The 27,734-nt window shown below is 41.6% G+C and overlaps 1 protein-coding gene across 1 annotated transcript in view; it reads right to left on the bottom strand.

Annotated features, from left to right (window-relative positions):
* Positions 1-27,734, bottom strand: part of RFTN2 (raftlin family member 2) — a 64,365-nt gene that overhangs the window by 16,678 nt on the left and 19,953 nt on the right. The window contains exons 4-7 of the mRNA XM_068544721.1: positions 27,036-27,315; positions 24,284-24,487; positions 15,081-15,202; positions 13,427-13,530 (exon numbers count right to left, since the gene is read on the bottom strand). Of these exons, the coding sequence (XP_068400822.1) occupies positions 13,427-13,530; positions 15,081-15,202; positions 24,284-24,487; positions 27,036-27,315 (710 nt within the window). The remainder of the gene's footprint in view (positions 1-13,426; positions 13,531-15,080; positions 15,203-24,283; positions 24,488-27,035; positions 27,316-27,734) is intronic.

The following is a 27,734-nucleotide window of genomic DNA, read 5'->3' as shown; positions in this document are numbered from 1 at the left end:
AAGGGAGAGGGGTTTGCTATGGCATCAACAGACAATCAAGAAGAAGCCTGGCTTCCCACTAACGAAGATCTCATGGACTAAACTAAGAAAAGTAACTTCGATTTGTGCAATGCTTTCAGTGTACTGAGTATTTTCCATGTGAATTAGCGTATTTGTTTCTTATGACAATCCTCTCAGGTGGGCAGAGAAGATATTATTTTCCCCATTTTATGAGTAAAGAAATTGAAACCCAGAGTTTTGTCATGAATTGTCTCTAGTTTCCCCCTTTCCCCAATACCACACCATCTCTACAGCAAGTGTAGAATGAACTCAGGGAAGCCCTGACTACAGAGAGGAATGGCCTGGTTTAATTCCATTCTGACTGGACAACTTTATAACGAATGAATAAATGTAGACTATTTTGCAGAAGTCCAGATTTCTATGTTAGCATCTCCCCAAGTTATCATTTCAGCTTATAATGTTGTTCAGGAATTGTAATGGACAATAACAAAGGAAATAAAAACAAGGGTTCACTTTTTTCCTGGGCCAATTAGACTATTTAAACAGAACATACAGGTCCTGGTGTTAGTATGATGAAAGGAAGGAGAGACAGGAGCAAGTTCATAATCTGTGGCATTTAAGTGCCACATAAAAAGTGAATCACTGAAAGCTTTGCCTTAAAAAATTGTCCCCATGAATTCAGTTTTGCACAAGAGTGAATAAGTACTACTTATAATAACAAACAAGCAACAAAAACAAAACTAAAAAGCAGTTCTATCAAGGTTTGATGATATCTTTAGTGATATTTAAATTTAAAAATTATTTTTGCAGGAAGTTATGAGGACAAGTTGAACTTCTGCTTGGTCAAATATTTGCTTACAATTTCAAGCATCTTTGAAACAGAGCTGGAGACTTAGAATTTATGGGTAGGTGGGAGAGAGTCTTTCTACATTCTTCGACATATAAAAACCAAGGTCATATTTGATTGGCCTGTGGGAATCGCCCCCTCGACTCAGTTGCTCGTGGCTGAGTTTCTGCTTGTGGCATTCTCATACCTGGAATACCCATGCCACCACCACTCCTCTTCCCAGCCTGCCCATCTTTTGAGATTCATTTCAACTGTGACCTGAAAGCCTTCAGTGATCCCTCAACTGAAGAGCCACACACCCTTTTCGGGACTCCCATGGAGCTTAATCCCTTTCGCAGGGATTTATCAAGTGGTCACTGGTACACATGTTTCCTTCCTACTAGGTCTAAGCTCCCTGAAAAGCTAGTCTCCTTATCTCTGCATCTTCCATGTTAATTAGCAGAAAGCCACTTTTAAAATAGTGCTCCTGTTGGTGGGAATGTGAATTGATACAGCCACTATGGAGAACAGTATGGAGGTTCCTTAAAAAACTAAAAATAGAACTACCATACGACCCAGCAATCCCACAACTGGGCATATACCCTGAGAAAACCATAATTCAGAAAGAGTCATGTACCACAATGTTCATTGCAGCTCTATTTACAATAGCCAGGACATGGAAGCAACCTAAGTGTCCATCGACAGATGAACGGATAGAGAAGATGTGGCATATATATACAATGGAATATTACTCAGCCATAAAAAGAAAAGAAATTGAGTTATTTGTAGTAAGGTGGATGGACCTAGAGACTGTCATACAGAGTGAAGTAAGTCAGAAAAAGAAAAATAAATACCATATGCTAACACATATATATGGAATCTAAAAAAAAAAAAAAAGGTTCTGAAGAACCTAGGGGCAGGACAGGAATAAAGACACAGACATAGAGAATGGACTTAAGGACACAGGGAGCGGGAAGGGTAAGCTGGGACGAAGTGAGAGAGTGGCATGGACTTATACATACTACCAAATGTAAAACAGATAGCTAGTGGGAAGCAGCCGCATAGCACAGGGAGGTCAGCTCGGTGCTTTGTGACCACCTAGAGGGGTGGGATAGGGTGGGTGGGGGGGAGACGCAAGAGGGAGGAGATATGGGGATATATGTATATGTATAGCTGATTCACTTTGTTATAAAGCAGAAACTAACACACCATTGTAAAGCAATTATACTCCAATAAAGATGTTAAAAAAAAATAGTGCTCAGTAGATATTTGAAGAATCAAAGACTTTATGAATTAACGGGCATTTGGTTTCTGTGATAATGTACTGATGCCAGAGGACATGCTTTAAAAAAAAAATCATAGCAAGTGAGCAAAGCTTGCAGGAAAGACAAAAGGCTTCCTAGGTCTTTTTACCTCTACGAATTTCATTGACATTCAGTATGAATCTTTTAAGATTTAGCTCTTCCTTCTCCTCCTCACAAAACGTATTACTCAGGCACATCAGCCTATAATAACTATAGCTTACAGAATTTTATGTTAATTAAAAAAATTAAAATGTCCCACGTTATGCCCAAATTTAAAAACAATTCACTCCTTGCCTCCCCCCATTGCTTCAGTGAAGGGAGAGATTTCTTAAACAATACACAAAAAAGGGTAAAAATTGATATAGTTGCATATTTTAAAATTAAAAACTTCTGCTAATCGAAAGACATCATAAAGAGAGTAAAAAGACGAGCCACAGAATCAGAGAGTTCATTGCAACACACGTAACAAATAAAAAGTCTCATCCAACATATATTTAAAAACTCCTACAAGTACAATTTAAAATGTGGGCAAAAGATTTAAACAGGTACTTGACAAAAGAAAAATCTCAGTGGTATAAACATATGAAAACGTGCTCAATTTTAGTAGCAGTTAGGTAAATACAAACTAAAACCATCCTGAGATCATACTATATATACAGTTACCAGAATGACAAAATTTAGAAGTATGACCAATTTTTTTGTTGGAGCAATGGGAACTTTCACATCCTGCTGGTGGGAGAGTAAGCTGCAATATTCTAGTTGGAAAGAGTCTGGCATTTATATCTAATAAAGCTAAAGAAGTGCCCTGTGAGCCAGCAATTCCACTTCCTGGTCTACACCCTTGAGAAACTCAGGCACGTGTCCTCAAGTTCAGGACAGCATGCTTGTCATAGCCAGCGCCTGGAGGCAACCAAACCATCAGCAGCAGAATAGATAAACAAATACCTACACACAACATGGATAAATCTTACAATGCTTTTTTTTTTTAATTTAATTTTTAAAATTTTATTAACTTATTTATTGAAGTATAGTTGATTATATGACAATATTATATTAGTTTCAGGCGTACAACATAGCAATTCAATAGTTTTATAGGTTGAACTCCATTTAAAGTTACTGCAAAATAATGGCTATATTTCCCTGTGCTGCACAATATATCCTTGTTGCTTACTTATTTTATACATAGTTGTTTGTAATCTTACAATGTTAAGTGAAAGAAGCAACGTGTGAAAGAATATATATAATTCCACTTTTTAAAATTCAAAACAGGCAAAACTAAATAGTACTATTTAGGGATTCAAAGGTGAGTGGTGAGACTATTAGGCAAAATAATGAAGTGATTATCTTAAAAGTTGGGGTAATATTGCCTCTGCGTGAAGGGAGTGGGTGTGATAGGGAAACACATGGGGTACTTCTAGGGTGCCAGCAATATTCTCTGTCTTGCCCAGTGGTAATTACACAAGTGTTTGTATAATTATAATTATGCACATTTGTGTTTTATGTACTTTCTATATGTGTGTTTTATTAACAAAATTGTTTTAAGAGTATATGTAATGCTGATATGTAGGAGAATGGTTGTGGATTTATACATGATAAAAATGCTCCCTCCCCTTTTACATGTATTGTTTTGGTAAAATCTGTCTTGAATTCTATTTTTTTTTTTAATTGAGGTATAGTTGATGTACAATATTATATAAGTTTCAGGTGTACAACATAGTGATTCACAATTTTTAAAGGCTATACTCCATTTATAGTTACTATAAAATAACTTGGCTATATTCCTTGTACTGTACAATATATCCTTGCAACTTATTTATTTTATACATCGTAGTTGTACCTCTTAATCCCCTACCTCTAGCTTGCCCCTCCCCCTCCCCTTCCCCTCTCCCCTTCCCCCTCCCCCTCCCCTTCCCCTCTCCCCTTCCCCCTTCCCCTCTCCCCTTCCCCCTCCCCCTCCCCCTCCCCTCTCCCTACTGGTATCCACTAGTTCTCTGTATCTGTGTGAGTCTGTTTCTTTTTTGTTAGACCTATGAGTTTTAAATTAGGAGAGGTCTTTAGGAATTCATTCACCTGTACCTACTTTTCCTTGAATATATGCTGCATTTTGCTGACTCTGCTATGTGCTTACGGTTGCCAGAAAGAGGAAATACTTCGTGGTATTCATACTTCCGCTTTACACCTTCTGTGCTCATAGCAGACATCATTAACTGATCACATTCTTTTCTGCTGATCCTGGTTTTAGAATCCTTGTTTTTACGGTGTTTAGGCAGCCACTACCCACAGACCAGTGCTGCTGTGTGAGATGACACCTGTTTATTGTTCCTGGTTAGCCCTATCTGCCACCAGGAATTTTCTCTCTAAAACTACTTTTGGAAGCTCTATTCTTTCTTAACAGTGCCTGCCCCTCAGACTTCTCAGCCTCCACAGACCTCCTTCTCCTCTTTCACTGATGTCCTCTACCATATTCACCTGTCTTACACTCAACTCTTTTTTCACTATTGCTTCCCCAAGGAGCCTTTTTATACATTTTCTCCCGAATTCCTTCCCCTTGCCCCATTAAATTTTAATAACAAAGATATGCCACGTATCTGTCTATGTACTGTGACCTTTTGGAGGGCCACAAACCTTTGTAATATCTAAGATGTTTTCACCTCCCCCATAACCAGTTTTCACCCCCTTGTGGCAATGTCACCTCTATTGAGAATATATGCTCTAGACCGCTGTTCCACATTCGTTATTTGTGACTGTATTGTCTCTCCAAGTAGATTATGAGTTCCTAGAGTTCCAGCCAGGGTCTGCCCCTTGAGTGGGTAAAATACTGCCTTATACATACCAGGCACTCAATAAATATTTGAGTTGACCTGAAAGAACTTTCTGTTTAAAATAAAATGCAAGAATGTGAATCGGTTTGAATACAAACTGAGTTCGTTTCAAATGAGTGGCTTATTTGCAACTGCTTAATCACTTGTGAAATAAAAATCTTATAAACAGATTCCATTTATGGCTTCAAAATCCATTAGACTAGAGAAAACAAAATTGTTAGGTTAATTTGTATTTTCTGATTAGTTTTGCATCATCTCATACATTAATTAATTGCCATAGTTTAAAACTGAGTTCCCTTACTGAGTTTATGATTAATTTCTCTATCCAAAACATTATTCGTTTTCTTGTCCCAACCCTGTTCCCCTCAGGACTGAGGCATATCAAGGAAAGGCGTGGCGGGGAGTGGGGGGGCTTCCCTGGTGGCGCAGTGGTTAAGAATCCGCCTGCCAAAGCAGGGGACACGGGTTCGAGCCCTGGTCCGGGAAGATCCCACATGCCGTGGAGCAACTAAGCCCGTGCGCCACAACCACTGAGCCTGCTGTCTAGAGCCTGCAAGGCACAACTACTGAAGCCCACGCACCTAGAGCCCATGCTCCACAACAAGAGAAGCCACCGCAATGAGAAGCCCGCGCACCACAACGAAGAGTAGCCCCCGCTCGCCGCAACTAGAGAAAGCCCGCGCACAGCAATGATGACCCAATGCAGCCAAAAAACAAACAAACAAATAAATAAATAAAATAAATCTATAAGAAAAAAAAAGAAACGGGGGGGTTGAAACCAAGCAGGACCCTGTGGGGCCTTCTCAGGTACAAAAGCCCCTCTGTGTCCCGTTTCTTTCTTTCTTTTTTTTAAATGGTAATCTTTTATTTATTTATTTATTTTTATATTTATTTTTGGCTGTGTTGCGTCTTCGTTTTTGTGGGAGGGCTTTCTCTAGTTGCGGCAAGCAGGGGTCACTCTTCATCGCGGTGCGCGGGCCTCTTCACTATCGCAGCCTCTCTTGTTGCGGAGCACAGGCTCCAGACGCGCAGGCTCAGTAGTTGTGGCTCACGGGCCCAGTTGCTCCGCGGCATGTGGGATCTTCCCAGACCGGGGCTCGAACCCGTGTCCCCTGCATTGGCAGGCAGATTCTCAACCACTGCGCCACCAGGGAAGCCCCCTGTTTCTTGTTTGTAGAACAAAAGGCTTTAGTGTTCTAGATCTTTCCTGAGTTCTAAAGATCAGACACAAGCAGTTAAAGATTAGGACAAGAGGCACAGGACTCCTAGTTCCTCCAGAAGGGATACCTGATGCATATCTTTAAGTTGTTCTGTAGAAATTAAGACCCCCCCCCCACCCAGGTGGAGGATGGTGGCCACATGCTGACCACAAGCAGGGAGGCCCCAGACTGGTTGGAACCAGAAGGCTGAGATTCCCAAGACACCGCCCTGTTACCTCACCGCCAACCAATCAGAAGGTCCACGAGCTGATCATGCCCCCTACAACCCTCTCTCCTAACACCGTCTTTAAAACCCTTGCCTGAAAGCCATCGGGGAGTTCGGGTCTTTGGAGCCTGTTCTCCTTGCTTGGCACCCTGCAAATAAACCCTTACTTTGCTGCAAACATCCGCTGTTAGTTTGGCTTTCTGCACCATGGGCACATGAGCCCTTTGCTCGGTAATACAACTCAGAAATAAATGAGTAAATTCCTGCTTTTAAAATATGAACTAGGGCGCTTCCCTGGTGGCGCAGTGGTTAGGAGTCTGCCTGGCACTGCAGGGGACACGGGTTCGAGCCCTGGTCTGGGAAGATCCCACATGCCGCGGAGCAACTAAGCCAGTGTGCCACCAACTACTGAGCCTGCGCTCTAGAGCCCGTGAGCCACAACTACCGAAGCCCGCGCGCCTAGAGCCCGTGCTCCGCAACAAGAGAAGCCACAGCAATGAGAAGCCCGCGCACCGCAACGAAGAGTAGCCCCTGCTCGCTGCAACTAGAGAAAGCCCGCGCGCAACAACGAAGACCCAATGCAGCCAAAAATTAAAAATAAATAAATAAATCTATTTAAAAAATATGAAATAAACTTTACTTTTTAAAAGTAGAATTATAAAATTAAATTTTAGCTTGCACCTTTGTAAGCTAGTCCTTAGTCACGAAGTTCCTTTGCCTTATGACCTTCATTTGTTTCTCAGATATCAGTACATGTGTTAAAGACAAAAAAAGGCACTTCCACAATTTAGCTCCTCCCAACCCCTCCTCCTGACAAAATGTTAGAAATTTAAGTTCAGATGAAGAAGTGTGGTAACTAGAAGTATATGTAATAGACAAATTGACTATTTCTTAAAAAACGTGGGCCTTATCAAAATGCTGCTCACTGCAAGATTGCTACAAGCTTAACTCACAATGGAATTACACAATACTGTTTCCACAGAAGTTAAATTAGAAAGGGAAGAGACTGGCATGAAAATGGACCAAACGTGAAACCCTCGCCTCTCCCTCTACTGTATATAAATAAGCAATTCCTGCCTTGGCTACCACTTGGGACTTAGAGGAACTTATTTGTGCACTTAAGTGTCTCAAATAACTGCAAAGACTTCTAGTGCTTCTGAGCTGTGGTGACCACAGGGCTGTGGAGCCTTTTCCTTCAGGGGTTGAAGAAAATGGAACAGGGGGCGGGGCCCCTGACACCACAGTGAGCAGACAATTTTCTCTTTTTGTTATTCACATCTTGTCCTTTATGACTAGACTTTTTAATATTCTCTGTACAGTATAACTTGATTTATTGTACCAAAAGCCCCCGCCTTTAAATTCTGTCTTCTGAGATATAAATGAGGGTGTACACTTTTCTTCCATCTTGTGTTCTAAAATGCTTTCTCTTTCAATGTTAGGTTATAATTCCATATTTCTGCATGTGCATCAGAATCACCTTGGATTCTTGTTAAAATGCACATTCCCCCTTCCCTGCCCACCCCAGATTATTACTGGGGAGAGGGGAGCTGATCTGAGGTGGCCAAACAGAGGGAACTCTGGCTCCTCCTTCCATTTTCTTCTGGAGATTATTTTAAGGTCAGCAATATTAGCTGCTTGTTCAGCTAATTGGATCCTCTACCAGATTTGCCCTGAAGAATTTAATGTAAATTTTCACCTTGATTTTTTTGAAAAGGATTGGGCCTATTTGTATAATTAATTATGTAGTGATAAGGATTAAAAAGGGATTCTGGCAAGTTTTCAGGGCTGATAACAATAACCCTTGAATAAGGTAGTGGTATCAGATTACCACATCTTGATGTTTCCATGGTAACACAGCTTTAACCCTCAGTGGTATGATCTTGCCTAAGGTAATGGAGCCAACAACCTTAACCTAAGGACACTCTGGGAAAACAACTTTATGCAATCTGATAACAGGATATATTTGTTTGTTTTTATTGAAGTCTAGTTGCTTTATAATACTGTGTTAGTTTCAGGTGTACAGAACAGTGATTTAGTGTTTTTGTGGATTATACTCCATTATAGGTTATTACAAAATAATGAGTATGTGAGCAGATAGGGTGGTTGGGGGGGTCCCCAGAAAAAGAGAACCAGGCACAACTTTCTTGACATAAGAGACGTCATTTTGTGATCTAAGCCTGGACTCAGTGCTTGCCCTTGAACAGGTCTCAGCAAATAATGATCTTAAGAGAAAAAAGGAATGCAGGAACAAATGAAAAGCATTCATGAAACAAGAATTCAGCAACAAAATAGTCCTAGGTCCTCCTCAAGGGATGTCCATAACAATCTGATACAGAACTTTGAGTTCTGCAGGAACTAAGGCCCCACCCAGGTGGAGTATGGTAACTACAGGCTATGACCCCAGCCTGGTCAGAACCTAAGGAATGATGATGTTGACCTTTTCTGACTCTTGTGACTTCAACCAACTAATGCTTAGACTCTGGTTAACCTTCCCCCCAATTCTATGCAGAATTCTCCTCTGCTCCAGCCCCTTCATGAACACACATGTACCCTTAGCTTGAAACTCCCCTAGTTTTGCTGTTCGGGGGAACACTGCTTTGGGAAAGATCCTCCATGTTCTCCTTACTTGCTGCAAGTAATAAATCCTTCCTTCTCCTGATCTTGGCTTGGTTGTATATTTTGGCTTGACACCTACCAGGAGGAGAACCCAGTTTTCGGGTAACAGGTATAATTTCCTGTGCTATACAGTATATCCCTGTTGCTTATCTATTTTAAATGTAGCAGTTTGTATCTGTTAATCCCATACGCCTAATTTGTTCCTCCCTCTTTCCCTCTCCCCTTTGGTAACCACAAGTTTGTCTTCTATATCTAACAGGATATATTTGCATAAGGAAAGAAATGAGAGGAAAATACATTACGCAGAGACCATTCAAGTTATGGCTTAGGTGATAGAAGAGTAGAAAAAATTGAAATTACTTAAGACATTATTGTTGTATATGAGTCAAAAATATTTAAGGAAGAAAGTTTTCACTGGCAGTAGTTCTAAGTTATGTCTTAAGACATGTGGGCCCAAAAAGAAAGATGATAACATTAGTTTTTCTGGGTATGAGCATAAGGTGTAAGCAATGTATCTTTATAGCGTCATTATTTATTTCTGTCCCTTTTATTGGCTTGTAATACTCAGGGCTGATTTTGTATACAGTGAACTACAATACTGACATTTTCTGAAATATCCTGATTTAGGACAGGCCAAGCCATCATGCTTTTACAATTGGCTTCAACTTCTTAGGGATTTTGGTTCTGTGAAAGGATTAAATCCTGTATAATAGCTCTAATTTATTAGCCTAGTATGCACAGGCCCTGCATTATCTTGCTTAATCATTAAGATAATCCAGTGAAGTTGATATTATTGTATCATTTTCCAGATGAGGAAACTTAGACTTAAAGAGGTTCCCAAAATCATATGGCTGGTAAATGGTGAAGGTATAATTCAAATGAGATCTGCTTAGCTCAAAGCCTGGACCATTCTTCTAGTTTCAGAAACTAAAAACTTTTAGGCAATATCCCCCACCTGGACCAAGATGAACCGCACGTAATATTTTTATTTACATTTAAAGATGACCTGGCTCATGAAAGAATGCTGGTTGTGGTCCATGAACTCACAGAAATTATAAACCATCTTTGAGGAAGCAATCAGTCCATCTGAAGACTGTATTAAAGGGAAAAATAAGACAAAGAAAGACATGGAGCTGCAGCAAGGGGACAAAATGGATGAAGAGGAAAAAGAGAAGAAAACCACGTCTCAAACCCCAAATTCCGCAGGACAGGACTATGGTGCAAAGAAGGGTTTACCAGAAGTTGCCCTTGGTGTTCCTTTTTACCTGATATCACCTGCACGAAAAAGTTGGTGGTGGAAAGTATGGTGGTACCTGCCCTACAGCCTTGCATCCCTGAGGGGTCCCCTGGCAGGAAGAAACCCAGAGAACTCTTGCAGTTTACCAGAAAAATGTTCCATAGTTCACAGTATCAGGGTCAGTTCTTCCGGATGCTGTCTCTTAAGAATTCACAACCTTCTAGATTAGAAAAGAGTCTGGAAAAATATGTATTAGCCTTTTATCATTGGTTATTTTATAGTTATTATATATAGTGGCATTAAATGATGAGAAATGTTTACTTTCCATGTGAAAAAAAAAAAAAAAAGAAGATGACCTGGCTGAAGGTGACTACTATCTTGTGTGTACTGAAGCAGCTAAGACGAGCATGTGACTGTCATAGGGACAGCATATTTGGACAAGAATAAAAAGGCCCTGCCTTGTGTGGAGGTTTGTGCCAGACACTGGTGGGTGGGGCTGGGTGACGAGGCTGCTGGCTGCAGGGCCTTGGAGGGTCCTGGTAGCCCCTTTGCAAATTTTTTTTTCCTTTTTTGGCTGTGCCCCACACGGCTTGTGGGACCCTAGTTCCCTGACCAGGGTTTGAACCTGGGCCACCGCAGTGAAAGCGCTGAGTCCTAACCACTGGACTGCCAGGGAATTCCTGCCCCTTTGCTAATTTAATTGCACATAAGATAAGCCTTCACAAGGAGGGCCTGAAAGGTCCACTCTGCCTCCACAGTGTCTTGGTGGATAGCAGGGGTACTGAAGAAGCTGGGGATGGTGGCGAGGCAGTGGTGCTACCTCTGCTCCAAGGATAACATACAGCCACTCCTCACGCCAGTGAGCCTCCTAATCACTTGGTCCAGCCTGTGACCTGACGCAGTTTGACACGCAGGACAAGGTGGCCGAGCCAAGCATGGCTCCAAGCTCCTCCACCCTTCCCCATCACAGTATACTTGAGACCTCTTCCTTCCCACCTTTGGTCTCAGTCTTGTTCTCATTCCCAAACCAAGCAGGAGATGCTCAAGGAGTGCCAGCCTGTGTTCTGTGGCTCAGCATCCAGCCTGTTCGTCTTGGCGTCTAATGTAGTGCCTAGTGAGTCATTCACAGCACTTTAGGAAATATTTAGACTCATGGGAACAGAAGCCCTGAGTGAATAGGAGGGAGGAATGAAAAATATATTTTTCACTGGGGAAAAAGGAACATGAAAGGTTCAGAACTCAGAGCACTTTTAGGAAGGGTTAACTATAATGGGCCAATGAAACCCTAAATGTACACCTAGGAGAACCACCGAAAAGAGGTGAGGAGGCCAAATACACAAGTTATTCTGAGGGAGGGTGGGGAGTGGGATAGACCAATGGCTTGGCAGATGGAAGATGAGGGGTGGCAGCGAAGTGGAATTTCTTTCTCTCTCTCCTGCAAAGATCCTCAAATGTTGATGAGCCTCTGAAGCTTGTGAAAATGGAGATTCATGGACCCTACCCTCAAAGCTTCTGACTGTCCAATTGGGGTGAGCCTCTGGCATGTGTATGTTCCTAGGCACTCCAGAGTATTCATATTGCTTGGTCTGAAGACCAGATCTTGAGAATTACTGCTGTACTGTGGTCTGACAGGTATGTCACAGATTTTTAAAAGTTGGGTAATAATTCAGAGAGCTGTCACTCACAGTTTGAGAACAGTTACCAATAAATCTCTGAGAAGACAAGCAGATTAATTGCTTTGCTTACTTCTAACCCCTCCTTTTAAAGCTTGAGTGTCTTTACTCTGTATCCACTTTTATCCCTCTCTCCACCTGAAGGAGGTGTGGCTTTATTATAGAGCCATGTCAATCAAATGTTTTTAAAGTCTGTGGGGAGGTAGGTTACTGGCCAGGGGTAAAGTTGCTAAACTAAAGGGTGGATGAGACTGAGGAGAGGGGAGCTGCTTCCCTTAGCTATACGTGACCATCAATGTTAAACCGTGGTCGACTCTGCTTAAAGGGAAGGCCCTTTATTGTCCTCTACTATACTGTCCTCTGCAGGTAGTACCAGCCAGGCAGGGCAGCCTTGTCAGTGAGTCATTTTCTGGATGCCAAACAGGGCAGAGGGAACATTTCTGAGTCCAAGGCATAGCAAAGCACTTTATACAGAGGGCTTCATTGGTCTCTCTCTCTTTCCAGACAAACAAACAAAAAATAACAACTCAATCTTTTCCTTTCCCAGGAAAAGGAGAAAAGAAAAAGCCGGTACTTGTGAAGTGTTGGCATTTTGGTTCTAATGTAGGTATTTATTTTAGTGGAAATAGCTGACAAGTCCATGCTTCAGGGGAAAGCTAACCCCCCACACTGGAGGGGAGGAATGGAAGCATACGCACTGACGCCCCTCCATCCCGCGCTCTGGGCCTCACTGCATCCCTAACCCCAGCTGCGTGCTGGCCTGAAGGCAGTTTCACACAGGCAGTGCAGAAGAGCAGGGCAGAGGGTCCTACAGAGGGGGCTGTATTTTCTGTTTGCAGATTCATATCGGCTCAACCTTCACTCTAGGGAAGAATCGGAATCTCAAGTTGGAAAAAAGAAGGTATAGCAGGACAGTCTTTGAGGAGAGAGGCAGCCTTCTGAGTGCTGGAAGCAGCACTGAGTTGGGAGTTGGTCTACCTTGCCCCTGCTCTGGCTTTGTCATCATGAGCTCATATGCCTTTGGGAAGGAGATGCAATTAATAGCTTGTACATACACAGTCAGCCCTCTGTATCTGCAGTTCAGATTCAGCCAACTGTTGATGGAAAATATTTGAAAAAACAGTTCCAGAAAGTTCCAAAAAGCAAAACTTGAATTTTCCAGCAACTTTGTACATAGCATTTACATTGTGTAGGTACTATAAGTAATCTAGAGATGATTGAAAGTATACGGGAGGATGTGTGCAGGTTATATGCAAATACTATGCCACTTTATATAAGGGACTTGAGCATCCCGGATTTTGGTATCCATGGGGGTCCTGGAACAAATCCCTTATGAATACTGAGGGATGTATATAACTCGAGGGGGTTAGATTTGCTGATCTCCAAGGCACATGGAATCAGATTAGAAGTTCAGTGAAATGCTTTTTGTAGGCATTAAATAAGCATCGTTAGGTTGAATTATCTAACAGATGAACTCTATTTTACAATGAGATGAGAGTGTGTCAGGATACTTTTGGCCTTACCTGTCATGTCTCAGTATAGGTGTAGGCAACACGCTTGTCAGGAGCCATCCAAACTCAGCCAGAGTGTGCAGCAGAGGGCCATAATCCGTTTTGATTTCACAGCCCTGTGTGAATAAGCACAGAGTTCATAGTCTAATGACAAAGACAACCAGTTACACAAGTGATGACAATGAGGGCGAGAAGTGTTAGGATAAGGGGAGTTCATGCTCCATTAAGTGCAATTTCACCGGCTGCAGTCTTCCTGGGCTTCTTTTCTGCTCCCTCTGCCTTCCAACCATTCAACCAAGTTAGAAACACTGGGGATCAGAGTGGAGAGAGGTTTCCATGGGGTTCTCTAAGGTTGGGGCCTACCTTCCCTCAGTCTTGTTTGGGCATCAAACTTTAATATACGGGGGACTCTGGGAATCTGCATTTTAAAAAGCTCCCTGGGTGATTTGGATCCAAGTAGAGTCCATACACTTTCAGAAACACTGGTCTAGGGGCTGGGAGTGAGGACAGGAATAGAGAGTGAGCACTGGGGAGTGAAGGGTGAGAGGAGCAGAGAATCTTCACTGCTTTTTACTCACTTGGAATTGATTCTTACTTGGAGCTTTATCTCTTACCCCAAATCCTTTTTTCCCCCTCAATGGGATTTCCAGTATCTTTTTCTTTCTTTTCTTTTTTTAAATTAATTTATTTTATTTTTGGCTGTATTGGGTCTTTGTTGCTGTGCGCGGGCTTTCTCTGGTTGTGGCGAGCGGGAGCTACTCTTTGCATGGGCTTCTCCTTGCGGTGGCTACTCTTGTTGTGGAGCACGGGCTCTAGGCACGCGGGCTTCGGTAGTTGTGGCTCGCGAGCTCTAGAGCGTAGGCTCAGTAGTTGTGGCGCACGGGCTTAGTTGCTCCGCGGCATGTGGGATCTTCCCGGACAAGGGCTTGAACCCGCATCCTCTGCATTGGCTGGCGGATTCTTAACCACTGCACCACCAGGGAACCCCGGATTTCCAATTTCTTTGAAAATAACCTATGTCTCTCTAACCTTTGCAAGGCCAGAAAGGCAAAAGTGTCCTTGAGAGAGGCTGTCAGTGAGGGCCTCGTGCACATAGTACAATATACCTGAATTCAGTCTGTACACCTCAACGGCAGTCCATTTGGTGACATCTGAATTCAGAGTGCACAACAACGGCAGCAATGTCATCTCTGATTAGGAAGGACAATGCTGTGTGTGCATATTTGGCCTGGTGAGAGAAAGAACACCTTTGGATATTTTTGCCTTTGAAAGTCAATTCACATGGTTAAAAAAGTCAGTCACATTGGTTGCTTGGATATAAAATTGACTGATTTTTTTTTTCAGTTTCAGCTAGCTTTCATGGCATTGTGTAAAGAGAATCTCAGTGCCAGGGGACTTTGTTTAGGACTAGAATGCTAAATCTTTGGGAATCTACTGTTATTTATGTATAGATAATTATTTTTGCTATCTTTTAACAAAGCTGAACATTGAGTAAAGCAAATCACCTTTACACAAATTTGAAAGTTTGTGATGCATTTGTGATGAAATTCTGAACACTGAATAAAAATGTGTTTGAAGAATACTGTATGTGTTAGGCAATGAAAATCTTTAACATGTAAAACTAAACGTAATAGTAAAGCCAAATTGTCAGAAAACTTCAGTTTACCTCAATAACTGTCCATTGTTCTACTACGATGGCATCATTTCCTTTCCTGCTGAATCCTGGAACTCCAGAGCCTTCTTCTTCATAGATAAAGAATCCTTCCAAAGATTTTGGCAAATGGTCCCCTGTGAGGAAAAACATACAATTAAGAAGAGTTGTAAATACTCAGAGTCTCTTAGGATCATCTAAAACCTTAAATAACCCTTGTAGGAAGCTGAAGGAAAAACATATCACTTAATAAACACTTGTTTTAGGGGACTTCCCTGGCGGTCCAAAGGCTGGGACTTCGCCTTCCAATGCAGCCAGGGGGTGCGTGTTTGATCCCTGCTCCAGGAGCTGGGATCCCACATGCCTTGCGACCAAAAAACCGAAACATGAAAAAAAACCAGAAGCAATATTGTAACAAATTCAATAAAGACTTTGAAAATCGTCCATATCAAAAAAAAAAAATCTTAAAAAAAACCCCACTTGTTTTAGGTGAATCTATGACATCTCCCTTTGAAGGTAATTTTTTTTTCAAAGATCAAGACAGTTTTTTTAAAAAAATATTTATTTACTTATTTTATTGTTAGCTGCATCGGGTCTTAGATGCGGGCTCTCTAGTTGTAGCCTGAGTGCTCAGTAGTTGTGGCAGGTGGGCTTAGTTGCCCCGTGGCATGTGGGATCTTAGTTCTCCAACCAGGGATCAAACCTGCGTCCCCCTGCATTGGAAGGCAGATTCTTAACCACTGGACCACCAGGGAAGTCCCTCAAAGGTCAAGATGGTTTTACACTTAACTGAATTAAAATCAAACTGTAAACATGAAGACTACAATAACAAAAACAAGATAAAATAATATCATACAGTGAGAAGCAAGTGGATTTCCTAAGCTTAAAAAGCATCTGGAAATGACCTTCACATTGAAATCAAATTTTGGTTTCTGATCTATATGTTGTACGCATGTTAATTATACTATTAAGAGAAACAACATCAAAAATATTAATCCTTGAAACTACAGGTGTGATATTAAAACCAAGGTGACGTAAGATTATTTAAAAAAATATAAACACAGAACAATTCTTTGCTTCAATGATGCTTAAAAAAAAAAAAAAAAAAAGAATGGTAACAGGAAGATCCTAAACAGAAGTCATTGTCAAAAGAATTCCTGCTGGGAAGGAAGTTTTAAGGGAGGGCCTCTCTGACATTTTTTTGAATAGTTGACAAAAACCAGCTGGCCAAAACTAAACTGATTTTATGGAAGTTCTTTTGTCTCCTATTTTGCAATAGGAGACAATTTCCCATGGTCATGTGCTGGTTAAACATTCTGGTTTCATACAGCATAAGGTCACATCAAAGTTTCCCTTGTTGACAGTTAACTAAATAATAACCTACAAAGTTTGCAAAAGATCTATTAAGCTTAAAGATAAAAAAGACAAAAATAATCTAAATGTAATTTTTAGTTTTCATTTTTATTAATGGGCTATAGGCTTTAAGAGAAAATCACTCTTATTAGTATTTTTACATCAGTTACAGTTAGGGCAGAATATCATGAAGAATTTACATTATTCAGAGTGGTCCCCAACAACCCAGTAAAGTTTAATTGACTTGTTGGAATTGTTTTTCTAATTACAGTATATGTTCCACTTCCTTTAATGTACTTGTCTACTGTCATACCAAAGTGACGAGTGGAACTAAATCTGTTTTTGGTTGTAAGTTTAGAGCATCACAAGACCATCTTTAAAATTGTATATTTGGGGCTTCCCTGGTGGTTCAGTGGTTGAGAGTCTGCCTGCCAGTGCAGGGGACACAGGTTTGATCCCTGGTCCAGGAAGATCCCACATGCCGCGGAGCAACTTAGCCCGAGAGCCACAACTACTGAGCCCGCCTGCCACAACTACTGAAGCCCGTGCACTCTAGGGCCCACGTGCCGCAACTACTGAGCCCGCGTGCTGCAACTACTGAAGCCCGCAAGCCTAGAGCCCGTGCTCTGCAACAAGAGAAGCCACTGCAATGAGAAGCCCATGCATCGCAAGGAAGAGTAGACCCCGCTCTTCTGTAACTAAAAGAAAGCCTGTGCGCAGCAATGATGACCCAACGTGGCCAAAAATAATAAATAAATAAATAAATAATTTTAAAAAATGTATATTTGCCTCAAGTCCTTTTTTAGAATGGGGGTATGAACTTTAAAAATAATTATATACTGTGATAATTATGTAGTTAATTGTAATCTGCTTCTTATTCACTTTAGGATTATATAATTGGAGAACTATGGGTTTTGTGGCTTTGTGTTTTTCTTGTTCTCGGTATTGAGAGTTCCTAGTACTTCTAAACTTCTTTTGGTTTAAAAGAATAAAAGTATGGTAGACTCATATACTGCAATACTACCAAGAATAAAAAAGAAAGCCTCACTGGTTTGCAACAACACGGATGAATTTCAGAGATATTATGTTGAGCAAAAGAAGTGAGATGAGAAAGAATACATACTGTATATTTCAACTTACATGAAGTTCAAAAACAGGCAAAATTAATCTATGGTGCTGGAAGTCAGAATAATGCTTATCTCTGCATGGGAGGGTATTGATTGGGAAGGGCCATGAGGAAGCCTTCTGGGATTTTGGAAATGTTCTGTATCTTTTTTGGGTTTTTTTCTCATTTTTTCCAGTGTTTTTGAGATATAATTGACATACAAAGAAATGTTCTGTATCTTGAACATTTGTGTTCTATTCTGCAGTACACATAAGATTAATGCACCTTACTATATGTATCTTATACTTCAGTTAAAAACAAAAGACCTGCCTTCTCACTTTAGAGCTCCCCAGGTTCCCTGGCTAGCTTTCTTAGGGACCATGACAGTCCTCAGAGCCACAGAAGAATGATACTACCACAGGAGAGAGTATTTCTCTCTTGAGAAATTCTCCCTAACAGAAGTGGCAGCTAGGGAGGGTGGCAGGGAAGGCCTCATGCGGGGGGGTGGGGGGAGACCATTTGGGTGTTTGGTGTGTTAAATCTTCCAGGTATTGGGGTGAGGTGATAATTCTGAACAATTACTTAATAACTGTCCAGAACTGAGTCATCTCTTTTTTTTTTTTTTTTAAGATTTATTTATTTATATTTGGCTGCATTGGGTCTCTGTTACTGCGCTGGTTTCTCTAGTTGCGGCGAGTGGGGGCTTCTCATTGTGGTGGCTTCTCTTGTTGTGGAGCACGGGCTCTAGGCACGTGGGCTTCAGTAGTTGTGGCGCACGGGCTTAGTTGCTCCACGGCATGTGGGATCTTCCCGGACCAGGGCTCAAACCCGTGTCGCCTGCACTGGCAGGCGGATTCTTAACCACTGCGCCACCAGGGAAGTCCTGTGAACTGAGTCGTCTCTTAACATCACTTATCTCAGAGCTTCCCACATTGGTGTGCTTAGAAGGGGTACAGGTGTGCTAAGGCACAGGGCACACCCCCCTGCCCAGAGCAGCCTTTCCTCTTATACCCATGTGCCCTACAATTTTACCATTTTCTATGTGTGCATAATATGAAAAAGTTACAAAGCATTGGTCTGACCCACTGCTTCTCAATTTTTTTTTTTTTTTGGCCAAATACCATCAATAGCAAAGGAAAGTACACTTGTATCACTGAAGGATGGTCTCCAGGTACAGTTTGAAGTGACTTGTGGCAAAGCATACGTTTTCTTTAAAGTCTAATGTTATATCTTAAAAACCCATGCAAATTTTGCATTCTATTCAAATATGTTCATATGACATGAAAAAAGCAATGTTTTCTCTTCTGCTTTCCCCTACCCCCAATCTTAAAGGAATATTGACACTCTAGGAAGAGGTTTATCCTGTGAAGTTGTGTACTCCCTGGCACAAAGCTGCATACCCCTAGGGTACTTTGACCCTGGTTTGTGAAGCACAAGCTTAAAGAATTTCCAGGGAATGGTTTACTTGTCTGGAAATGTGATCTTACACATTCATTTCAGCTAGATGTGACATTGACATTTCTGTAAATGTGAGGAAATGTAACATTCCATTTTAGTATTTGGAGCCAAGTGTCATTTTTGGCATTAAACTGCCCAGAGGGTGGGCCTGGGACCAGGTCTGAGAAGTGGAGGGCAGGCACATATGGGAACTCCCGTTCTGTACCTCTTTTATGAGCATTCTGTCTCCAGAATGCATCTCAGCCTGTTTACTGCTGCCCATCCACCATCGTCTCTCTGGATCACTGCAACAGCCTCTTAGCAGCCTCCCCACTTCCATGCTTGCCCTCCATGATCCGTTTCCAAAAGTGAGTTATTTTTTAAATGTAGGTCAGGTCATAACTCCCTCCTTAAATCTTCAACGAATGACTTGGAATAAAAATCCTGGCAGGATGGCAAGTTGGTTAAGGGTACACACTCCACCTACCTCCTACCCCTTCTAGCTGCTTGAACATGAGCACATTATTTAAAATCTCTGTGCCTCAGTTTCTTTATCTGTAGAAGGGGAACAATCATACCTACCCCATAGGGTTGCTGCGGGGATTAAATGAGTGAATAAATGTGAAGTGCTTAGAACAATGCTGGCATAGAGTAAGTACAAATACGTGTTAGTGCCTGTTGCATCATTTATATTGTTAAGATCTAGGCGGCGTGGCTACTGCTCACCTCTCCTACTTTGTTGGGAGCCCTTCTCTCTTGTACACCCGGCACCAGCGACACAGACCCTTTCCCAGGTCCTCTCTCCCATCCTAGGTTTTTGTACATTTGGGGGCGTTTCCTCTGGCTTCTCAACACCAGCCCTCTCCAGGCTTCCAGTTTCAGTGTGATTGTTACCCTGTCAGAAGGGACCTCATGACCACCCATCTAAGCTGGTTCTTCCCTGTTACTCCATTACAATATCCTGCTGGGTAACATCACACACTATTCTCAGTTTTGAAATTAGGTATATATGTTTTGATGCCCATTACAGCCTGATGCCACGTGGCTTTTTTTTTTTTTTTTTTTTTGGCCTTGCCCTGCGCTGCCTGCAGGATCTTAGTTCCCCAACCAGGGACCAAACCCATACCCTCTGCAGAGGAAGCGTGGAGTCTTAACCACTGGACTGCCAGGGAAGTCCCGTGGCTAGCTTTTTGAGAGGAGGGAAGATGTCCATTTTGCTCATCAGTGTAAACCCCTCATGCCTGGCCTAGGACCTGGCATATACATATATGTGAAATGAACACATACATGTTCCAGTTCCAACTGCTCATTCTGATACATCTCCCCCGCCAACTCCATACAAGCATTTTTATAGGAGTGAAGAGATTGAAATGAATATCAATTGAAGTCTGAAAAGAATTCACAAAAAATGAAAATGTAGCCTTCAGATGTGGGTATACTAAAGGTGGCAAGAGGCTGTGCTCTGAGGGTGATGGGGGCATTGGTAGGCTAGTGAAGTGTGAGAACCTCAAGGGTTGTGTGTGTATGTGTGTTTTGTATCACCTGGCAAAGCTGCTTATCTCATCCCTGTCAGCTGCCCCCCTGGATCTCTATATGTTCTGGTAGAATAAAGTGTTTTGTCTTTGTTGGCTCAATTGGGTAAGCCTCTTGTAGCCTCCCCTGGGTTCATTTGGAGCTTTTTGTAAGTGTGCAGAGAATCCAGCTGCAGACCAGTTTGGTGAAGGCCGGGCAGTGCTGGAGAAGGTCAGGAACAGGAGGCCACTACAGTGAGAACTCTCAGGCCATACGAACAGCAAGAGGGTCCCTGGGTGCCTCTGCCTATGGGACTTTTCAAAGCAGAAAAGGCTTTGGAAGTGGGTGGGAAAGGGCACTGAAGAGGAATTTCACAAACCTTACAACTTTTCCACCATGACTTTCCTGAAGGAGAAAACTTTTTAAACTTTTTTTTCCCCCTCTGTCTCCGGAGAATTTTATAAAGTGAGATTTATAGAATGAGATTTGTGGAGTAATATATTTAAATTTCTGAGCAATGTTTGGTTTTGTACTTCTATTCCTCATGGTGGGCTGACTTCTGACAATATTTTGGAAGAGGATGGAAGCAAGACAAAACAAAATATGCATTGTCCCCTATGTGCTTTAGATGTCAGGCATCAGATATCCCAGAACAAAGCGACCAATTCAGCCCTGCTTCCTCTGACTTGCTTCTCACAGTGACACAGGCATTGGTCACAATTTCCCCTCCACAGCTTCCCTGTATACTCCCAGGAAAGTCCCGAGTGACACACCCAACTGCCAGACCTTACAGACCATGGCTCGTGGCTTGTTGGGGCTTGGCAAGGCCTGCAATGCAAAACGTCTAATGAGACATTCCAGAGCTGCTGAGAGGGAAAGGCTTTCCCCCGGGCTCTCTAAATAGCTTCTGAGGCTTTAAGAACAAAAGCCCTACAGAGCCTCTGGCTGGCAACTGCTGTGGCTAATTTTATTTTCATCATCAGGCAAAGCCCAAGGCAGGGATGCCTGAAAGACACTGTGAAAGGAGGATTTTTTTGTCTTTCCTTCAGCAGTTAGTCACAATCCAAAATTTGGAATGGATTTTTTTTTTTTCTGCCGTGATTCGAAGCTTGTGAGATCCTAATTCCCTTACCAGGGATTGAACCTGGGCCCACGGCAGTGAAAGCGCAGAGTCCTAAGCACTGGACCGCCAGGAGATCACCGCCCCGCCCCCCCCCACTCCCCGCCACCTTTCTTTTGAACGGCTCTAACTCAGACTCTTTGGAGGGAAGAGAAAGAGATGGGGCGGGAGGGAATATATGAAGCATAAACTGACCTTCAAATAGATGATTCATACTAAAAGTACTGTAGGGCCTTCTCTGGTGGCGCAGTGGTTAAGAATCCGCCTGCCAGTGCAGGGGACACAGGTTCGAACCCTGGTCTGGGAAGATCTCACATGCCTTGTAGCAACTAAGCCCGAGAGCCACAACTACTGTGTGCTGCAACTATTGAAGCCCGCATGCCTAGAGCCCATGCTCCGCAACAAGAGAAGCCGCTGCAATAAGAAGTCCGAGCACTGCAACAAAGAGTAGCCCCCGCTCGCTGCAACTAGAGAAAGACTGCGTGCAGCAATGAAGACCCAACATAGCCAAAAATAAATAAAAGTTAATTAAAAAGAAATGGAAAACCTGCTAAAAAAACCCAGAAAAAGAACTGTAAGTGCATCTAGCAAGTGGCAGGAGAAAAGACCAACCCCAGAAAATGAACTCTGACAGTGGGCAAGGCACGTGGGAGTTACTTTGTACGTACTATATCTTTTTTTTTTTTTTGTACGTACTATATCTTATTAAATTCTCACAACAGTTAGTAGGAGTGTTTTTATCCCCCTTTTAGGAAACTGAGGCTCAATGAGCTCAACTAACTTCCCCAGGTCACACAGCTCTAAGTAGAGGACACAGGATTTAAACCCTTGTCTGTCTGATGCCAAAGTCCATGTGCTTCATATCAGGTCTGGCTGTTTCCATAAAAGATCAACTTGGAAGAAGTTTCCAGTAACCAAAAATACAAATAAATATTTATTGAGCACTTGCTAAGTGCCAAGCACTATGCAAGGTGATATATTTTGGGGTGCTCCAATGAGCTAGATCCTTACTCTTGGTTGCTACTTAAAGAGACCTATTGGAACATGACTCGATAATTTAAAATAATCATCCAAAGTCTTTAGTTGTATTAGTTAAGGTATCACTAGGCTGATTTAATAATAATAGGGTTTATTGAGATCTCATTTTATTTGCTTGTTCATTCCTTCCTCTAACCCCGAGTCATGGTCCCTAACTATCCTGATTTTCATAACCCCCATCCTTCCTAATGCATTTTTCCAGTCTCCTTACTATCTTTGTTCTTTTTTTTTTAGCACTAATCTCTTTTATTTTTTAAAAATAAATTTATTTATTTTTGGCTGCGTTGGGTCTTCGTTGCTGTGCGCAGGCTTTCTCTAGTTGCGGGGAGCAGGGACTATTCTTCATTGAGGTGTGCAGGCTTCTCATTGCGGTGGCTTCTCTTGTTGCGGAGCACAGGCTCTAGGTGCGCGGGCTTCAGTAGTTGTGGCACGCAGGCTCAGTAGTTGTGGCTCGCGGGCTCTAGAGCGCAGGCTCAGTAGTTGTGGTGCACAGGTTTAGTTGCTCTGCGGCATGTGGGATCCTCCCAGACCAGGGATCGAACCTGTGTCCCGTGCATTAGCAGGTGGATTCTTAACCACTGCACCACCAGGGAAGTCCCAGCACTAATCTCTTTTATTTATTTATTTTTTAAAATAAATAAATTTATTTATTTATTTATTTTGGGCTGCATTGGGTCTTTGTTACTGCACACGGGCTTTCTCTAGTTGTGGCGAGCAGGGGCTACTCTTTGTTGTGGTGTGTGGGCTTGTCATTGCGGTGGCTTCTCTTGTTGCGGAGCACGGGCTCTAGGCGTGTGGGCTTCAGTAGTTGTGGCATGCGGGCTCAGTAGTTGTGGCTCATGGGCTCTAGAGCACAGGCTCAGTAGCTGTGGCGCACAGGCTTAGTTGCTCCGCGGCATGTGGGATCTTCCCGGACCAGGGCTCGAACCTGTGTCCCCTGCATTGGCAGGTGGATTCTTAACCACTGCACCACCAGGGAAGTCCCAGCACTAATCTCTTTTAAAAAACACTTTCTTTAGAAATAATATTTGGAAAGATTTATTTGTTTTTATGATAGACATGAATGATTACATATCCCTTTATAACTAAAAGAAGAAGGTTAGATAAAGATGAAGGATAAGGGGAAGGCATAAATAAATATAGGTCAATATAATTTTCTGAACCAGAGTTTATTTTTCTATACGAATTTTCGAATGTCAGGTTTAGACTGGAGGACATGGTAGGTAGTCTCCAAAATTGGGCTAATGTAATAAATTTGGATAGTAATTGTCAAATGTCATCATAAACCTCCTGATTGGGCTGCTGTAGTACATCTTATTTGGAAAATCCTACTAATTGATCACACAGTGGTTTGTCCATTTCTGATAGTCACAACCCAACAGCAAACATCACATTATAATAGTACCACACAGGATGTTTAAGCTTCTAAATTAAAGCTACAGAGTTGTGTAATAATTAGAATGTATTTTCTTAGGAATAATATCTGTCCTTTTAACTTGCTGTATAAGAAATAAATAAGTAAATAAAATAAAATTCAAAAAAAAATAATATCTGTTCTTTTAGCCATTGAACTTGAGAGGCAAAAACATTTCCACCAACTCTGACACAAGGTCAAATTCTTTAGATATCAACATATCATAATATAAAACTTACCTTTAGATGTTTCCCAGCATACAAAAGAATCGATTAAAGACAAGCCTTGTTTATAATAAAATGTAGTTAACTCCAGCCAATCGGCATCAAGTGTACTAACGACAGAGCCTTTTCTTGTTACTTTCATTGACAGGATGCCTTCCTGATAGGTCCAGCAGGTTGATTCATCCTCAAAATCATTGAAGACTGTATACAACTTGTTATCTGAGGATAGGTGTTCAGAAGCAAGAAAAAAGGGGAAAACTATAATTTTATTGAAAAGATTCCTAAAATCTTTTTTTTTAAAATTAATCATGAGCTATTTCAAGCACACAAACAAGCATAGAGAATAATAAAATTATCCACCACTCAGCTTTATCAAATGTTAACATTGGGCCAGGTTTGCTTCAGATTTTTTTCAAGGAAATGAGAAATGGATGTACTTGAGGCTCAAGATGTATCTCCCCTAATCCTATTCTCCAGAAATAGCTACTGTAATGAATTTGGTGTTTATTATTCTCATGCAAGTTCTTTTATTCTTTTAATACACATTTCTTTACACATAAATGATGTTTTGCAGTTTAAAAACAATGTTTTTCAGTTTAAAAAGTTTTAAAAAAATGGTATTATACTGTATGTATCAATCTATAAGTTGATTTTCTTGTTCAACATTATGCTTTTGAAGTGTATTTAATACATATAGATCTTATTCATTTAGTTTAACTGCTATATAGCATTCCAGTTTACTTTTCTCCTGTTGATGGACATATACATTATTTCTGAATTTTTGTTATTACAAACATTATTCATTCCTTGGACGCATATGTGAGAGTGACTCTAGAATGCATACTTAGACATGGAACTGCTGGATCATATACTTTACAAGTTAGCAAATTCTTAACTTGGGGGTCTATGGACCCACATTTATGGTTGTGTTTTAGGAAGTCTAACACCACTTGTGTCACAGAGTGTTAGGGGTATGTGTGTTATGTGTGTTTTTCTGGGTGAGTCTCCATGGATTTCACCAGACCCTTCAAGAGATCTTTTGTTGGTCTCCCCCCAGCCCCCATCGCTATCGCTCTCACTCCCACCCCCCAGCACCAAAAGTTAAGAACCAACCACTGCCATAGAAAAGTTATCAAAAAGTATAGGGTTTTAAAATAAATAGATAGCAGAATCTAAAGACTGATAATTAAATTAAGTAGCATACTGGATTTGAAACTTAAAAGACTTGGAACAGACACCTGATCTAATCAAAGTTAGGATGGGAACCAGCAGGAGTTTAAAGGTAGCTGTGGGTGGAATATAGTGGGTAGCTCTCTGGCCACAACTCCAACAGCTCTTACATTCCTAAATTCACATTCCTAAATTTTGCACACCGCAGGAAAAACAGGGTGGTTGTTAGCTAGGGAACTGGTAAAAAAAATGGGAGGGTGTTGGTGGTGGTGAGGTGGTGAGATGATGAGTTGGGAAATGCTCTGGGTCCTTTCTTAAGGAGGCTGTGTTGACCGTGGTCCAATGGGTCTCTGCCATGCACGAATATTGAGCAATCTCACTACAACCCAGAAAGCCGATGCCACCAGTGTGTGTGGCCTTAGCACCAACACTGATCAAAGGATCAGTTAATAGTAGCTAACTTAATAAAGAGTCTATTCTGTGCCAGGCACTGGGCTAAGCACTTTGTAGACATCTCGTGTCTACTTCTCACAACAACACCCTTTCTATTAAAGACACTGAGGCAGTCTGGCTGCAGACTCTTAACTCTAAGGTGTACATAGTCTTTGATTTTCTTTATTAGTGCTTTTTAAAGCGTGCCCGTAAACGTATCAGAAAACTTAGAACAGTCTGAAATACATTAAAAAATACTCTCAACTTCTTGGAAGACTTGCTGGCTGCAAAGAAGAATAAAACTATTGTTTAAAGTTATTTAAGAATGCAGGCACGGGCGTCCCTGGTGGCGCATTGGTTAAGAATCTACCTGTCAATATGGGGGACGTGGGGTTTGAGCCTTGGTCCGGGAGGATCCCATGTGCCGCAGAGCAATTAGGCCCGTGCGCCACAACTATTGAGCCTGTGCTCTAGAGCCCGCAAGCCACAACTACTGAAGCCCGCGTGGCTAGACCCCGTGCTCTGCAACGGGAGAAGCCACTGCAATGAGAGGCCCGCACGCCGCAGCGAGGAGTGGCCCCTTTTCGCCGCAGCTGGAGAGGGCTTGCGTGCAGCAACGAAGACCCAATGCAGCCAAAAATAAATTAAAAAAAAAAAAAAAAGAATGCAGGCACTATTGTTATATTAATTGTTTCATCATGATGTGCATTTTAATATTCTAACTGGTGATCAAAGAAAGCCAATTAACTTCAAAGGTGAGAAGCACCCATGAAATGGGAAAGGCCAAAATTCTCACACAATGTTTATAGGGAGAAACATAAATCAGAACAGCTTTCTTTACAGAATCACTTTTTTGGTATACATGCACAGCCTCCATTTTACAGAGGAGTTGGTGTATGACTAAATGGGAACCAATTTTCAACACAAAGTTTCGTTATGTGGATGGTGGTGTATGACCATGCTAGGGATAACTGTTTGGAAAACTGCCCTACCTTATTCCAGGTGTAATAATTAAAAAAAATCAAGACAAGTTTATACTAGTTTTTTCATCTTTATAATCATTAGAGATTTAATTTGCCTCATATTTGTTAAAAAACCCTCAAAAACATACTTTTGCTAAATTTAAACTAATATACACCCTATTTCTACTCATCTTGTCTGTTACCTTCTCCCTTTCTTGATTTAGAGAAACTGGGGCTGCCATCTCGTTCCATTTGACACTGTCCGCTTTCATGATGTAGTTCTTCCTCAATTCCACTTTCAGATGATTGCCCACTTAATGTTCCTTCATTCCAAATTTTACAGTTTTCCTCTGAACTGTGTCTCACATGTAGTGCTGATTCTGTATCTCCATCATGGTTGGTTCCATTGCAGAATTTAAGTGGTGGACAGTGCTGTGATATGAATCCAACAAATTTCATTCCTCTTTTAGCACCTCCATTAATCTGAGGTTTAAAAAGACATGGTAGAACAAAACGTAAACTTCATTTGCATTAATTGCTTTATCAATTAACCTTCAGGCTTATTAAGGAAATCCATTAGAAAAGGAGTAAATCGACCAGTAAAGACCCATTCATAAACAAATTAATGACCTCTAATATAGCACCAATCCTAAGACCATGTCACACTATGTTTGTGGTTTCTTCAAACAGAACTGATACACTTTAGAAACTGTGAAAACAAGAATTATATTTTCGGGACTTCCCTGGTGGTCCAGTGGTGAAGACTCTGCACTCCCAATGCAGGTTTGATCCCTGGTTGGGGAACTAAGATCCCACATACTGCAACTAAGCCCGCATGTGCCGCAACTAGAGAAGCCTGCGCTGCAATGAAGAGCCCGCGTGCCTCAACCAAGACCCAGCAC

The sequence above is a fragment of the Eschrichtius robustus genome, chromosome 5 (genome assembly GCF_028021215.1).
Source record: "Eschrichtius robustus isolate mEscRob2 chromosome 5, mEscRob2.pri, whole genome shotgun sequence".
Taxonomy (NCBI): domain Eukaryota; kingdom Metazoa; phylum Chordata; class Mammalia; order Artiodactyla; family Eschrichtiidae; genus Eschrichtius; species Eschrichtius robustus.
Note: the sequence above shows the minus strand (reverse complement) of the source record. Positions and strands in the feature narration are given on the sequence as shown.